Here is a 15534-nt window from a genome sequence, read left to right as displayed (position 1 = left end):
CTGGTATTCGAGGAAGACTGTGCAAGCGTTCAGCTATCTTCATTGCATACCCCACTTGTGGTCATTTCTTCTTTTTGATGGCGTTTACCTCGTATCTACACGGGGTCGGCATGTTAATCATGATTTGACTATCTTAGAGGTAGACGGTGGCCGAATGACCTTCATGTCGCCCCTTCTAGTAGCACGTAGAAGTAATTAGCAAGAAGAGATTATAGAAACAAAGATTAACGTTATATTGGAGTTGGAAAGATATCTGTAACTGCTACAAAAGATGTGTGCCCTTTAAACTTTACAGTGAGTAAATACTCTGGAACGACATCTACTCGCGACAGTTATGTCCTATCTATGAATACACCTAATTACACACGAAAAACAAACTAGGTGCTGAAATGATATTCATCCATTTTGTCATATCCAACATGAAAAACCTTTTATAAAGACCAACAGCCTATTAGGAACATGTTCAATCTTCGTAATACGATTTTCATTAACAAACGGAACTCCAGCCTCTGTTTCGTCAGTCTTTTATTGTACAGGTAAGTAGAGCCAGCGTTCACAAGAAAAAAAAAATGAAAAACCAATTTCAACCGTACAGGCTACACTCAATCCATACTCTAGAGAGGGAGAGATCACCGTTATCACCGGTCCTCTTCAAAATTCTTCTCCACATTTGGCATTCCCTGTTCCTACGGCAGCGGCTGATTAGGATTCACAGAAGTGCGCGTTACGATGTCGTATTCCCAGCTCCGCTGCCCTTCTTCCTGCCGAGCTGTGTCGTTCTGCTTGGCTGCAGAGCGTAGCAGCTGTTCGGAGACGTGTTCACCATGAATGCCAATTCTCAACCTCTGTTCTGCGGAAACCTTCTTTGGCACAAACGTGTACTGTTTACTGGCAGAGTTACTGCGTGCAGACTGTTGAAACGTGGCCGCTTGTACGTATGAGAAGCAAATATATAATATCGAAATGGGGCTCTTTATTCCGAAAATAATGCTTCATTTTTGCTATTTGTAGCAGATCTGTTATAATTCGTCTACATTATAATAAAACTTATGAATACTGTCCTTAACGTTTATAAAATCTCTTGGAAGGCATATGGTGTAGAAATATCACGTGACTATCAAAAACATAACATAAGCTACAAAGATTGTTCACTTCTTTTCTTCGACGCTCCGATTTTTTAATCGTATTCTTCACTTTGTGGTTTTATTTTAGGAGCTCATATTAATTACCTGCAAAATTCTTTCACATATTACGTGTTACTTACTTCCTGTGGATGTAATCTAAGAAAGTTGGAGTTTTAATACGAGACGACGGCGCCTCTTGCTAAATGTCGGTGCTGGCGAACCCTGTAGTGCTATTCTCGTTTACATGGAATTTCGTGTGGATATGTTACTCGGTAAAGAAGCATGTAGCTTAATGCAAGGGATAAATGTGTTTCTCACATTACTAAACAATATGCCAGCTCCAAATGGAAAAAAATAGAAAATAATAAAGAAACTCCTTTTAGTGCTCCGACTCTCCAAGACTTGGGAAACCGAGGTTGGAATGGAGACGTTACGCAGTATCTATCAAATTCGGTTGGAATACGATCGATATAAGATCTAAATAAAAATAGCACAACTGCGATTTAAATGGACCATTTTTCAGGTGCAGCTCTCTTTTATCGATAAGCATAAAACTATTTTGTTGTTGTTGTGTTCTTCAGTCCGAAGACTTGTTTGATGCAGCCCTCCACGCTACTCTATCCTATGTAAGCCTTTTTATTTCTGGAAACCTACTGGATCCCACATTCAATTGAACCTGGTTACTATACTCATCCCTTGGTCTCTCTCTACTATTTTTATCCCCCATAGTTCCCATCAGCACTAAACTGGTGATCCCTTGATGTTTCAGAATGTGTCCTATCAACGTATCCCTTCTTCTAGACAAGATATGTCACGAATTTCCTTTCTCCCCAGTTTTCCCCAGTACCTCCACCTCAGTTACGTGATCTACCCCCATAAGTTTCAGCATTCTTCTTTAACACCACGATTCAAAAGCTTCTATTCTCCTCTTGTCTAGACCACTTTTCGTCCACGTTTCGCCTCCGTACAAAACAACACTCCAGATAAACGCCTTCAGAAAAGACTTCCTATCACTTAATTTTGTATTACATGTTAACAGATATCTCTTGTTTAGAAACTCGTTTCTTACCATTGCCAGTCTACATTTGATATTCACTGTATTTCGGTCATCATCTGTTAATTTACTGCCTAAACAGAGAAAATCATTTACTACTTTTAGCGTCTCATTCCCTGATGTAATTTCCTGAACATTACCTGATTTACTTCGACAATGTTCCGTTTTGTTAGTGTTCTTCTTCTATTCTCCTCTCAAGACACCGTCCTTTCCGGTCAACTGCGCTTCCTAGTCCTTTGCAGTCTCTGACAGAATTACAATATCATCGTCAAACCCCAAAGTTTTCATCGCTTCTTTAAGTTTAATTCATTCACCAATTTTTTCTTTCGCTTCCTTTAATGCTTGGTCAATGTACACACTGAAAAATACTAGAGATAGGCTACAACCCTGAATTACTTCCTTATCAACCAATGCTTTCCCTTCATGCGCTTCGACGCTTACAACTGCCGTCTGGATCCTGTACAATTTGTGCGTAACCATTCTCTCTCTGTATTTTATCCCTCGAAACCTTCAAATTTTCAAAGAGTGTATTCCAATCAACACTGTCAAAAGTGTTTTCTCTACATCTAAAAACGCTATAAACGTGGGTTTGCCTTTCTTCAAACATGTTATAAGATATGTCGCAAGGTTAGACTTTACAGAAAGAAAGAAACTAAATAAAACAGTCATCATTTATGACTTGAACTGAATTCACCTGAAATGAAGTGAATGGAGGTAAGGAATGCAATGAGTGAAAATCCGTGACAGGAAGTGATACCAGTGAAACCTGTTCAGTAAGTATGAACTTGCAATTTGATGGAGGAGGAAAAATCCGTGACAATGAAATTTTATGAAGGAAAAATTAGTAACAACGAAAATTTGACGTAGGAAACATCAGCGAGAATGAAAATTTGATGGAGAGGAGCATCAGTACAATGGAAGTTTGATGGGAAAACACCAGTAACAATGAAAGGTCAGCAACAGTCAAAATGTGAAGGAGGAACCGTAAGTGACAACAGCAAAAATTTGAATCGGTTCTGGAAGTATGCTCAGATACCCTAACTGTTAAGACTGCTGCTCACGATAAGCAGGAGAACCGAGTTCGATTCCCAATTTGTCACAAACTTTCATTAATCGCAACATATCCTACTCATTTAACTTTTCTCAAGACCCTCATGCACTCTATATTTCAATTCTGATCCATCATTGGAGCTAGAAAGCTTTTTAGTACAGATTGATATGCAAAGAGACAGAGAAAATGTCATTAACCTGCTACAAATGTGGGGGAAAAAATCCAAGTTTTTCGATTGCTTTTGTAAATGTCTTTCACTGTATTTGATGACTCGTACACCGAGAAAATGTCAAATTTGCAAGCTGGTAGTATGTCTCCTAAACCTTTATTTACACACGGAAGAACCAGAACACGCTGAAAAAGGAACACTTCCTACATTAGCAAATGTTATTACGACTGATGTACGACAGTACGTAAGCAATACACAGCCTGGGGACTTATTATTACAACAAAATTTCTACAATTTGTAGTTGCAACAGCGATCACAACAACCACAAATTAACTGAATGATTATATTTTACCACTACGACTGTCGTTAGACGGATCAGGACATCATTTTATTTCCATTCTTGGAAGTGTGTAGCCATTTTAGAGTTTTTGCATAAGTATAACCCACCAAGATGGTCATTCGTACGACAGGTTTGACAGGTGCTTGCTTTCTGGCCGAAAAATGGCTATTTCGGAGTGCCAATATTTGAAAATGGCTACACTGTACAGTAATAGAAACAATAAAAGCAATTTTAATCCATTTAATAGTAACCGGTGTAACAACATTTTATCATCAAGACAATAATTTCTAAGCTACGGTTCAAACTGAACAAAAATATTTAGCTAGAACACCTATGACATTCTTGTTATTGTGACTATCCGACTAATGGAACATATCGGTTATTACGAAATGTATTGAGGCAGCAAGATATACTTTGGTTGCAATGTTAATTTTTCTAGCTACTTTTCCTCAGGATTTTAACCATTATGGTTGGTACTGTCAACGATATCAATTGTGATATTGACTTATGAAGAAATAGTCATCATGCCATAACACCATTTAATTAAAATGACCGGTTTGGGCACATACAACAGGCCAACTTCAGATCGATTGCACCATTTGCTGAAGATGGTGACGTGCTGAGCAGCTGTGTGTTGTCAAGAAACGGTGGAGTCGATCTGAAGTTGGCATACTGTGAGTGCCGAAACGGTCATTTTAAATAAATGATATTTTGCGATCATTAGTGTTTCTCCATTAGTAATTCTTCCTCAGTTCTACTTTAGTTACGTTTTTCATTCAGTTAAGAATAAGCATTGTTCGTCTTTTGAAACCTAATGTTATTTCATTTTTAACATCTACATCTACAAGATTACTCTGCAATTCACATTTAAGTGCTTGGCAGAGGGTTCATCGAACCACAATCATACTATCTCTCTACCATTCCACTCCCGAACAGCACGCGGGAAAAACGAACACCTAAACCTTTCTGTTCGAGCTCTGATTTCTCTTATTTTATTTTGATGATCATTCCTACCTGTGTAGGTTGGGCTCAACAAAATATTTTCGCATTCGGATGAGGAAGTTGGTGACTGAAATTTCGTTAATAGATCTCGCCGCGACGAAAAACGTCTTTGCTTGAATGACTTCCATCCCAACTCGCGTATCATATCTGCCACACTCTCTCCCCTATTACGTGATAGTAAAAAACGAGCTGCCCCTTTTTGCACCCTTTCGATGCCCTCCGTCTATCCCACCTAGTAAGGATCCCACACCGCGCATTAATATTCTAACAGAGGACGAACGAGTGTAGTGTAAGCTGTCTCTTTAGTGGACTTGTTGCATCTTCTAAGTGTCCTGCCAATGAAACGCAACTTTTGGCTCGCCTTCCCCACAATATTATCTATGTGGTCTTTCCAACTGAAGTTGTTCGTAATTTTAACACCCAGGTACTTAGCTGAATTGACAGCCTTGAGAATTTTACTATTTATAGAGTAACCGAATTCCAACGGATTTCATTTGGAACTCATGTGGATCACCTCACACTTTTCGGTATTTAGCGTCAACTGCCACCTGCCACACCATACAGCAATCTTTTCTAAATCGCTTTGCAACTGATACTGGTCTTCGAATGACCTTAACCAGAGATGTTTCATCTATTAGTACTATTCACCACCAGAGGTTTTTATCTATGTTGATTTCGTATTCCTAATGGCTCTTGTGTGGGGACTAAATGAATTGGAAACTTAGTGGTATTAATCTAGTGCGCACAAAGGAGGCAACTGGCACCGGAAAGGATACGTACACATCACTAATAGTGCCTGATACAAATACGTGAAACATGTGTGTTTGAAAAAAAAAAGTCCACTACAGTAGAACCCCTCTAATCCGTCACCTTCGGGACTAATATTTATTGCAAAAAATATAAAAAGACATTTAGTACAAAAAATTAAATTATTTAAGGACTAAAAGATCTCTACAGTAATATAAAAAGATGCTTTTTACTCAGTGTTAAAGAGTATATTAACTAAAAAACGTCTACACACACTATAATATGTATTGGTTTTAAAAGGAAAAACGACAAACAAATTACAGTACTGTACTGTACATAATAACGTATAAACGATATATACTGTAAACTAAAAAATGTTTATAGCACTGTGTATAAAAAAGAAATTTTTTACAAACAAATAAACTACTGTACGTATAAACTAAGAAATGATTATACTGTATGCATTGTTTTTACAGTAAAAACGACATCAAATTACTTGGAAAAAAAATCAGTGATACATTTTTGACGAGTTTTCCAAGGATCAATCCAGCCTTCACTGGTAGCAAATTTACTTTCGGCTACCAGTTTTTTGTGCAAAACTATTGCTTTTTCTTTGAGAACTGGGCCAGATATTGGGGTTCCTTTCCTTCTTTCTTGACAAAACCACATCCACAATGCGTTATCAAGCAGTTCAAGTTTAGGCTTTTTTAATGTTTTGCTATTCTTCAGAGTGTTATCACCATCAATCGTAACTGTATAGGAGTCAATGTCTTTCCGATCCTTCCTCCGATCCTTAATTGTCGTAACGCCTACATTCAGTTTGTTTGCAATTTTTTGGAGCGAATCTCCTTCGTCTAGTCTTTGTAGCACTGCTAATTTTTCATTTAGTGAAAGAGTTACGTGTTTACGTTCGAATCCAGACATGTTGAAAAACAGACAACTGTACACGCAGTGAATCTACAGTAATAATTACGGCAGAGAACACGGAATAAAGCAAACAACGAAGTTTTTTAATAGCAACAAAGGATAAAACTGCACAAAAACGTACAGTATAACGATATGCACAACGATAGACATCGCAACAATGGCCCGACACGCGTCCAGTCAGTGACAAGTCGGCACAGGCTTGGAGCCTCAGCATGGTCGGACTAACCGGAGTGACGGACCATCCAAGGTCGGTTTAGAGAGGTTCTTCTGTAGTTGCAAAGTACAGATAACAGACAGTTTGATATTTAAGGGAAGTGGTGGGCGTACATACTTTAAAGGAGACAACAGTAAGCAGATACAATTAAAAATAGACTGCCGCTCTTGAGAATGGCCACAATAAGAACAAGTTTTTCCCCTCAGCTACCACTCGTTTTCCTCTCTCACGACGCTGAATGACGATTTGGTGCTAACATCGCGACAAACAGGTAGCCCACACCGGCGCGCTGCCCTGTTTGTTTACCAACACGCTGCGGCGGCCACTCACCTGTTGCAAGTGTCCCATGGTGCTGGCGGAGCGGCGGTCGGTAGCGGATTGCTTGCAGGCGCGCCGGCGGGGCGGCTTTATAAAGGCTGCCCTGGTGGGGCGCGCAGAGCCGCCGAGCCGCGCTGAGGTGGCCTGGATCCACCGCCAGCCGTGGCATTGACACGGGCGGCCCCTCCCTGCCGCCTCTGCCCACAGCCAACTCGAGGCGCGAGCGGTTCACATGCTGGCTGGTCCGTGGCTGAGGCTCCACAACCTCAGCTCTTGTGAAATACCGAGCGTCTCAGGTATAACCCTCAAATAAAGACCTTACGCCTTTACTTGTCCATTAAGGGGCTCCGGAACGCCCTATACTTGCAATGTTAAAATAACGCTTATAAATTACATCTTTCCTCACAAAGTATTTGAGGTAGGAAGTTGAACTTTTTACAGATTGTTTATTGGAATATGGGCTACAACTTAACACAGGGATTTTACAAAATTTTAGTTCAGTTATTAAAGATGATTTTTTTTCAATTGTAATGAAAATTCACAACATTTTTTTGAAATTTTTTATTTATATATTCAAAAATATACAGTTTTTTGGAAAAAGGCTGTGTTAAATTATGCAGAAGGTACTGTGTAACATTTACTGAAAGTTTGAAACAAATATGTTTGGAAGATCCTTAGAAAACATGTAATTAGTATGAGAAAATAAAAGTTTTGGGAATCGAGCGACAAAGATTGGATTAACTTTTTAGTGCATTCCAGGTCCATAGGATGGATTATCTTCATCATCTGCAAACTCCTCCTCCAGCTTCCTCTGGTTCCTCCTCCTGTTTACTCTTGCTTGTATTTCTAGACTCTTTACAGCCCTGTCTCCAGCCCGAAGGCGTTCCTTGTCTAAAGCAAGCATCGCTCGTACCATGTTAGAATGTTATTATTTACAGTAATAACGCATACCTTTGGCTTTCCAACATTTCTCCTTTTCTTAAAAGCCTTCAGAGGATTTCTAATAACTTTACTTTTACTCATTATTATACTTCAACAAAACAGAGACTCAAGAAACTGAATTAATTACGAATATTTTCGAGATAACGACAGAGTAAATAAACATGAAGCAATCGACAATCACACCAGCGATATATATTGAACCATCACAGGTTAGCCACAACACATACTTTATCTCACATCACTAAAATGTACCTGATGAACACGGACGTTAATAATAACACCATTTGACAGCAGTTTAACAGCGCCACAGTGGGTCACGCCCATGCAGAACACATTTCAAAAAAAATTTTATAACAGTTGTAATCTTCGGAATTGAATAAATTATATATCTATTGAAAGGTAATAGTCTGCAGAATCAGAAAACGCAAAAAAGTAAAAATTGAACTTTTCATGATTTTGAGCCTTTCCGGAGCCCCTTAACTGTGAGCTTTTTGACGCACACTTAAAAATGACTATGTCGATCCGTTAATTTATGTGATCTATGGCGTTTGACAGTGTAAATTACAATATCCTCCAAGATAAACTGAGGTTTTGTGGAATTACTGGTGTAACCAACAAACTGAAAGTATAACCAGAATGAGATTTTCACTCCGCAGCGGACTGATATGAAACTTCCTGGCAGATTAAAACTGTGTGCCTTTCGCGGGCAACTGCTCTACCAACGTTTTTTTTAAATTCTTTTTTGTTCTATATATTGTTCGTTCAATTTCTTCGTGGCAGACGTCCAATGGTCCGCAGCTCGTGGTCGTGCGGTAGCGTTCTCGCTTCCCACGCCCGGGTTCCCGGGTTCGATTCCCGGCGGGGTCAGGGATTTTCTCTGCCTAGTGATGACTGGGTGTTGTGTGATGTCCTTAGGTTAGTTAGGTTTAAGTAGTTCTAAGTTCTAGAGGACTGATGACCATAGATGTTAAGTCCCATAGCGCTCAGAGCCATTTGAACCATTTTTTTGACGTCCAATGACACTCGTTTAGGCCGGCTGTGGTGGCCGTGCGGTTCTAGGCACTGCAGTCCGGCACCGCGGAACTGCTACGGTCGCAGGTTCGAATCCTGCCTCGGGCATTGATGTGTGTGATGTCCTTAGTTTAGTTAGGTTTAAGTAGTTCTAAGTTGTAGGGGACTAATGACCTCAGAAGTTGAGTCCCATAGTGCTCAGAGCCATTTGAGCCACTCGTTTAGGTTTTTCGTTCATCCGTTTACTCAGTTTTTTATTACAGACGGTAACTCAACCCTCTGACCGAACACGCTGAGCTACCGTGCCGGCTCCAACTGAGCTACCCAAGCACGACTCACGCGCCGTCCTCACAGCTTTACTTCTGCCAGTACCTCGTCCCCTACCTTCCAGACTTTACAGGCGCTCTCCTGCCTACCTTGAAGAACTAGCACCCCTGAAAGAAAGGATATTGCGGAGACATAGCTTAGCCACAGCCTCATTTTCCAGAATGAGACTTTGACTCTGCAGCGGAGTGTGCGCTGATATGAAACTTCCTGGCAGATTAATTGGCAGGAGAGCTTCTGTAAAGTTTGGAAGGTAGGAGACGAGGTACTGGCAGAAGTAAAGCTGTGAGGACGGGGCGTGAGTCGTGCTTGGGTAGCTCAGTTGGCAGAGCACTTGCCCGCGAAAGGCAAAGGTCCCGAGTTCGAGTCTCAGTCCGGCACACAGTTTTAATCTTCCAGGAAGTTTCGTTTGATGGTATAACATCTACCCAAAGGAAAGCAGAAAATTAGTAATTCAAACTACGTGAGCAGGGACTGTGAAATGTATAATGGGGTTCCTCCAGGTTCAATCTTATGTCCACTATTGTTTCTCACACATATAAACTACCTTTCTGTCTATTATAAACCGAGCTGAATCGGATCTTTTTGCAGATGACATATTAATCAGCCCAAACACGTTAATAAGAGATATACATTCCAGTGAACCCCACTTAGATATACTTTATAAAATACGTAAACTAGCTGACAAAAATGGCACTGCCTGGGTATTCATTTTGCCAATTTTCTATTAGAAAGGCAAACAAAAAATGAACTGTGTTTGTAGTGTAATAACGAAAAAAAATCATTTCCATGTATGCGAGAAAATGTATTTGAAATTATGAGACAGTTGTACAAAGAAATATGCAAAATGCTTCCTGCGTCCACAACAGGAATTTGTAACCTTCTCCGTGGCAACGCTTCTTCATAGCTGCATCGACGGCTTCTGTTTTCAGCTACAGCTATTTGTCAAAAGCGCTGCCAGATATCAGGACTTCCTTTAGTTGACCTGACTGCAGGAGTGGCTTAGTAGTAAAGAATTTGTATTTAAATTTCGTGCATGGTGCGGCATTTTTCGAAGCATCTCAGTGTTTATGAGGCCACAGCTCCTGACCTATGTGATGTAAAGTAATGTATTTGTGTAGCTACATTAGCAGCGCATGTGGATAGTGTCTGCGATGTACGTTGCAGACAGAATTGGTAGCAAACGAGTAATAAATTTAAACCTGCGACCGTGGCGGTCACGCCATTGTGTATGACGTCGTACCTCCTGAGCTCCTGTGATACGCAAGTGTTTCTTACTCCGACAGTGATTGTTGGCTGATTGTAGGGGATATGGGGTCATGTGTATGATGTTTGGTTGAAATCGGTCCAGTGGTTTACAGGAGATGTCGAACCTACCCACCAACCCACCCACCGAAACCACCCACCCACCCACACACACACACACACACACACACACAACCACTTTTATAATATATATAGATTATAAAACAAAACATTGTCCATAGTAGTCTGTAATGTAGACCTTCTTTATTTAAATTGTGTGGTTAGATAGTTTCGACCATAAGTTATTTTCAAGCACATGTACGATTTTACATATTACAAATTATAACACTATCAGATTCTGTTACCTTAGATAAACAGATATATTACATTAGACATAAGTTTTATTGATGACATTGAACCTTGTTTGAAGAGTTATTGAGTTCTGATGATGGCCGTAGCCGAAACGATGTTAAAAATAAAGTAATATACGAGGGCTGCTGAGAAAGTAATGCACAGCATTTTTTTCTTTAACAATTCTTTATTGAACATAATGAGAATTACACACACAAAAGAATGGTGTTTTATCTACACACACTATTTTTCCATGTAATCTCCATCCTGAAACTTTTTGGCAGATTAAAACTGTGTACCGGACCGAGACTCGAACTCGGGACCTTTGCCTTTTGCGGGCAAGGGCTCTACCAACTCAGCTACCCAAGCACGACTCACGCCCCGTCCTCACAGCTTTATTTCTGCCAGTACCTCGTCTCCTACCTTCCAAACTTTACAGAAGCTCTCCTGCGAACCTTGCAGAACTAGCACTGCTGAAAGAAAGGATATTGCGGAGACATGGCTTAGCCACAGCCTGGAGGATGTTTCATTATAATCTCCATCCTGTTCTATGGCCTTCCTCCAGCGCGAAATAAGGGCGTGTATGCCCTGTCGGTACAAATACTTGTCCTGGTGGCGGAGCCAGTGCTTCACCGTGTGAATCACCTCCTCATCCTCCTCAAAATGTCTTCCCTCAATGAGTCTGTCGTCGCGAATGGCAACATCAGCTCGCTGCAACATCTCAGGTGTGACAGCTGTGGGTGGTCTCCCAGACCGCTGCAAACTGTGGAGCTCCGCCGAACCGCCTTCCGACGACCTCATCCTCCGTGAACAGCGACTAACTGTACTTCTGTCGACAGCAGATGTTCCATAGGTTTTGCACAAGCGTTTGTGAATATTCCCCACAGTTTCTTTCTCTGCAGTGAGAAATTCAATGACGGCACGTTGCTTGTAACGTACATCACCTACCGACGGCATTTTGAAACTCTCCCGTAGCTAAGCTATCTGTCGGAAGTGACAGAAACTTGGCGCGCTCACTCCGGAGACTTGAAATAATACATACGTAACGTTTCGCATTCGCAGCATTGTTTTCGGCTGAGAAAAAGAAGTGTGATGCTTTACTTATGTGATCTTACTGTTTTATTCACGATACAAGATTACAGTCTGAAACGGAAGAAATGATAAATAATGTTCTTACGAGTGTCTGAAGCGGCATGCTGCAAAATGTCACACTCTTGAATTGAATACGACACCGCATATTCAGTTCCGCTGATCTAGAAGTACTGCCCGTATGACAAAAATAGTAGGGGAAATAGTAACTAGAGAAAATTTTCTCCGTATTGATGAGAAACTAACTTGTAAGTAACAAATTTTTGAACTCATAGTTCAGACACATCTACATTTCGAATCACTGTAAATTTTGAGGGTAGCAAATGATTATGTTGAAATACTTCGTTATCTGCATTCAATTTCGTCGTGTGGTAAAATGTTCTGGCCGGCCGTTGTGGCCGAGCGGTTTTAGGCGCTTCAATCCGGAACCGCGCTGCTGCCACGGTCGCAGGTTCGAATCCTGCCTCGGGCATGGATGTTTGTGATGTCCTTAGGTTAGTTAGGTTTAAGTAGTTCTAAGTCTAGGGGACTGTGACATCAGATGCTAAGTCCCATAGTGCTCAGAGCCAGAATGTTCTGGGGCAACTCATTCTTAAGAAAGAAGGTTGTCATTGCCCAGGAACATGCTGTCAGAGCCGGTAAGAGTGAGAACCATCGCACAGCCAGCATAACGCTTCATAGATCCCAATTGCTGACAAGAATATTCAACAGAAGAATGGAAAGGAAACTGAGGATGTGTTAGATGACGATCAGGTTGGCTTTAGGAATGGGAAAGGCACCAGAGAGGCAGTCCTGACGTTGCACTTGATAATGGAAGCAATACTGAAGAAACACCGAGATATATCCATAGGATTTGTCGACCTGGAAAATGCGCTCGACAACGTAGAATGGTGCTACATGTTCGAAATTTTGAGAAAAATAGGGTGAGTTTTAGGGAAAGCCGGGTAACGTTGATATGTAAAATAACCAAGAGGGAACAATACGTCTGGAAAACCAGGAACGAAGTGTCCTGATTAAAATCGTATAACGTGGACGCAGTCTTACAACCCTAGTATTCAATCTATACATTGAAGAAGCAGTGATAGTAACTGAAAACCTCCTGGAGTGTATACCATATGGTATGAGAATGTGTGGTTGCCAAATGTTGTCTCCACAATAGCATTCTTACGCTTACAAATGATTAAGATGAACCTGCCTTTGACAGTCTACACCTAGGGATTTCTTTAAAACGAAGTTATCGTGTTCTGATTTTACTTCACTTCAGTCCAGCATATCAAACCAATGATTCATATGGGAACGGTAACTGAATGAATCACAACATGGATACCGTAATTTTTTTTTACTCGCAAAAAAACATGTAGAGTGAAAAAAACGTGTAAATATTAACTGCATAATGAGAAGCCTGCAGAATTCGAATCGAAGGTAAATCGAAGAAAAACGAAAGTAATGAGAAGTAGTAGAAACGAGAGTAGCAAGAAACTTAACATCAAAATTGTTTGTCACAAATTAGATGCACTTAAGAAATTCTGCTACCTTGCAAGCAAAAACCCACGATGGACGAAGGAAGAAGGACATAAAAAAAAGACTAACACAAGCAAGGAGAGTATTCCTGGCCAAGGTAAGTCTACTGGTGTCAAATATACGTACTCCTTAGTTTGAGAACGAACTTTCTGAGAATGTAAGTTTGGAGCACAATATTGTATAGCAGTGTAACATGGACTGTGCGGAAACCGGAACAGAAGACAGTCGTACCATTGGAAATATGGTAGTACAGAAAAATATTAAAAATTAGATAAACTGATAAGGTAAGAAATGAATACGTTTTCTGCAGAACTGGCGAAGAAAGGAATATATGAAAATACTGAAAAAAGGTGGGGCTGGATGATTGGACATAGGATATCAGTGTACGACTGTCATGGTTCTGGGAGGGGTGGGGGACCTGTAGAGGGTCAAAATTGCAGGGTAAGAGATATACTGAAATACGTAACTGAAGACGTTGGTTGCAAATACTACTCTGAGATGCAGAGATTGGCGCAGCAGAGGAATTCGTGGCGGGCCACATCCAATCAGTCAAAAGACTGATGACATGGAAAAATGTACTGCTCATGCACGATCATCTTGCAGACAGTTGTTTACGGAATTAGGCATTCTTATTACTGCTTCACAGTATGACTATTCCCTCATTAAGTTCGTTGCAAAAAACACACTGCAGTGTAAACGGAACAATGATGTACATGACAAAAAAATACGTTTATTATTCCGCAGCAAGGTTAACATTCGCCCGAAAATTGCTGAACAATGATGACACCGAAATTTTTCATTCCTCAGTCAATGACATAAAATATCTGACATCGAGTAAACGTTAATTTTAAAACCAAATGGTAAAGTCGTTCCTTGATAATACCTTCTGTCCTACAGAAGAATGTCTGCTTATGTAATATGAAAAAGGTGGTACTTAGGAATTACTAATTTACATCTGTATAAAAGAAAAACGATAGAAGGTATCAGCATTTAGTCATATTTACGTATGAATGTATACTATTAAACTAAAATTACTCGTTCTACATCATTACGATTAATCGTACGAATTACCCGCAGAACAAGAGACCTATCAATGGCCTAGGCCATACTCCCTTATGTCGGACCTCCAATCTCCAGTTATAAAGAACGGTGTTCATAGTACGTACTGTAATATGACTAATTTCTTAAGCGCTTTAAGGCACTGGAGACTAAACTCTTGCATGTCTAATTCCTTCCAGAAACTCCTACCGAGTACTGTATGGCTACACTTGGACTAGCGGCTGTTTCTAGTACGCCTAGGGACACAAAAAACTACTGTTTCAAAACTAATATTAGTCATTAAGGATAATTTTACGTTTAACCTCATCTCCGCCCGCAGTGGTGGAGGTGCCATAAACCCGCAAAATTTTTCCTTAGATGGTAAACCATATGAGAGTTCGTTTCAAATTACTCCAAGCATTACAGAGCTACACTTCACATGTTACCTGTCCTACCACGATCCCAAAACCTAGAGGTTTAAAAAAATCAAGACAATCACCAGTGAGCCCCGCAACCAAGAAAATTGGGGATTCGACACAAAAATCACTCATAACTGATTATTTTTAGGTATCACCCCATTCGAACAGACGACCCGTCAACATGGGTAGTATATACACTCCTGCAAATTGAAATAAGAACACCGTGAATTCATTGTCCCAGGAAGGGGAAACTTTATTGACACATTCCTGGGGTCAGATACATCACATGATCACACTGACAGAACCACAGGCACATAGACACAGGCAACAGACCATGCACAATGTCGGCACTAGTACAGTGTATATCCACCTTTCGCAGCAATGCAGGCTGCTATTCTCCCATGGAGACGATCGTAGAGATGCTGGATGTAGTCCTGTGGAACGGCTTGCCATGCCATTTCCACCTGGCGCCTCAGTTGGACCAGCGTTCGTGCTGGACGTGCAGACCGCGTGAGACGACGCTTCATCCAGTCCCAAACATGCTCAATGGGGGACAGATCCGGAGATCTTGCTGGCCAGGGTAGTTGACTTACACCTTCTAGAGCACGTTGGGTGGCACGGGATACATGCGGACGTGCATTGTCCTGT

General features: G+C 40.7%; 1 protein-coding gene across 1 annotated transcript in view; it reads right to left on the bottom strand.

The window, feature by feature from the left end:
• Nucleotides 1-7069, bottom strand: part of LOC126100668 (skin secretory protein xP2-like) — a 96755-nt gene extending 89686 nt beyond the window's left edge. Inside the window, exon 1 of the mRNA XM_049911288.1 lies at nucleotides 6959-7069. Coding sequence (XP_049767245.1) covers nucleotides 6959-6976 — 18 coding nt within the window. The 5' untranslated portion in view covers nucleotides 6977-7069. The remainder of the gene's footprint in view (nucleotides 1-6958) is intronic.
• Nucleotides 7070-15534: the final 8465 nt, after the last annotated feature.

The sequence above is a fragment of the Schistocerca cancellata genome, chromosome 9, assembly GCF_023864275.1.
Source record: "Schistocerca cancellata isolate TAMUIC-IGC-003103 chromosome 9, iqSchCanc2.1, whole genome shotgun sequence".
Lineage (NCBI taxonomy): Eukaryota > Metazoa > Arthropoda > Insecta > Orthoptera > Acrididae > Schistocerca > Schistocerca cancellata.
The sequence above is the reverse complement of the archived record's forward strand: the minus strand, read 5'-3'. Positions and strand labels throughout refer to the sequence as shown.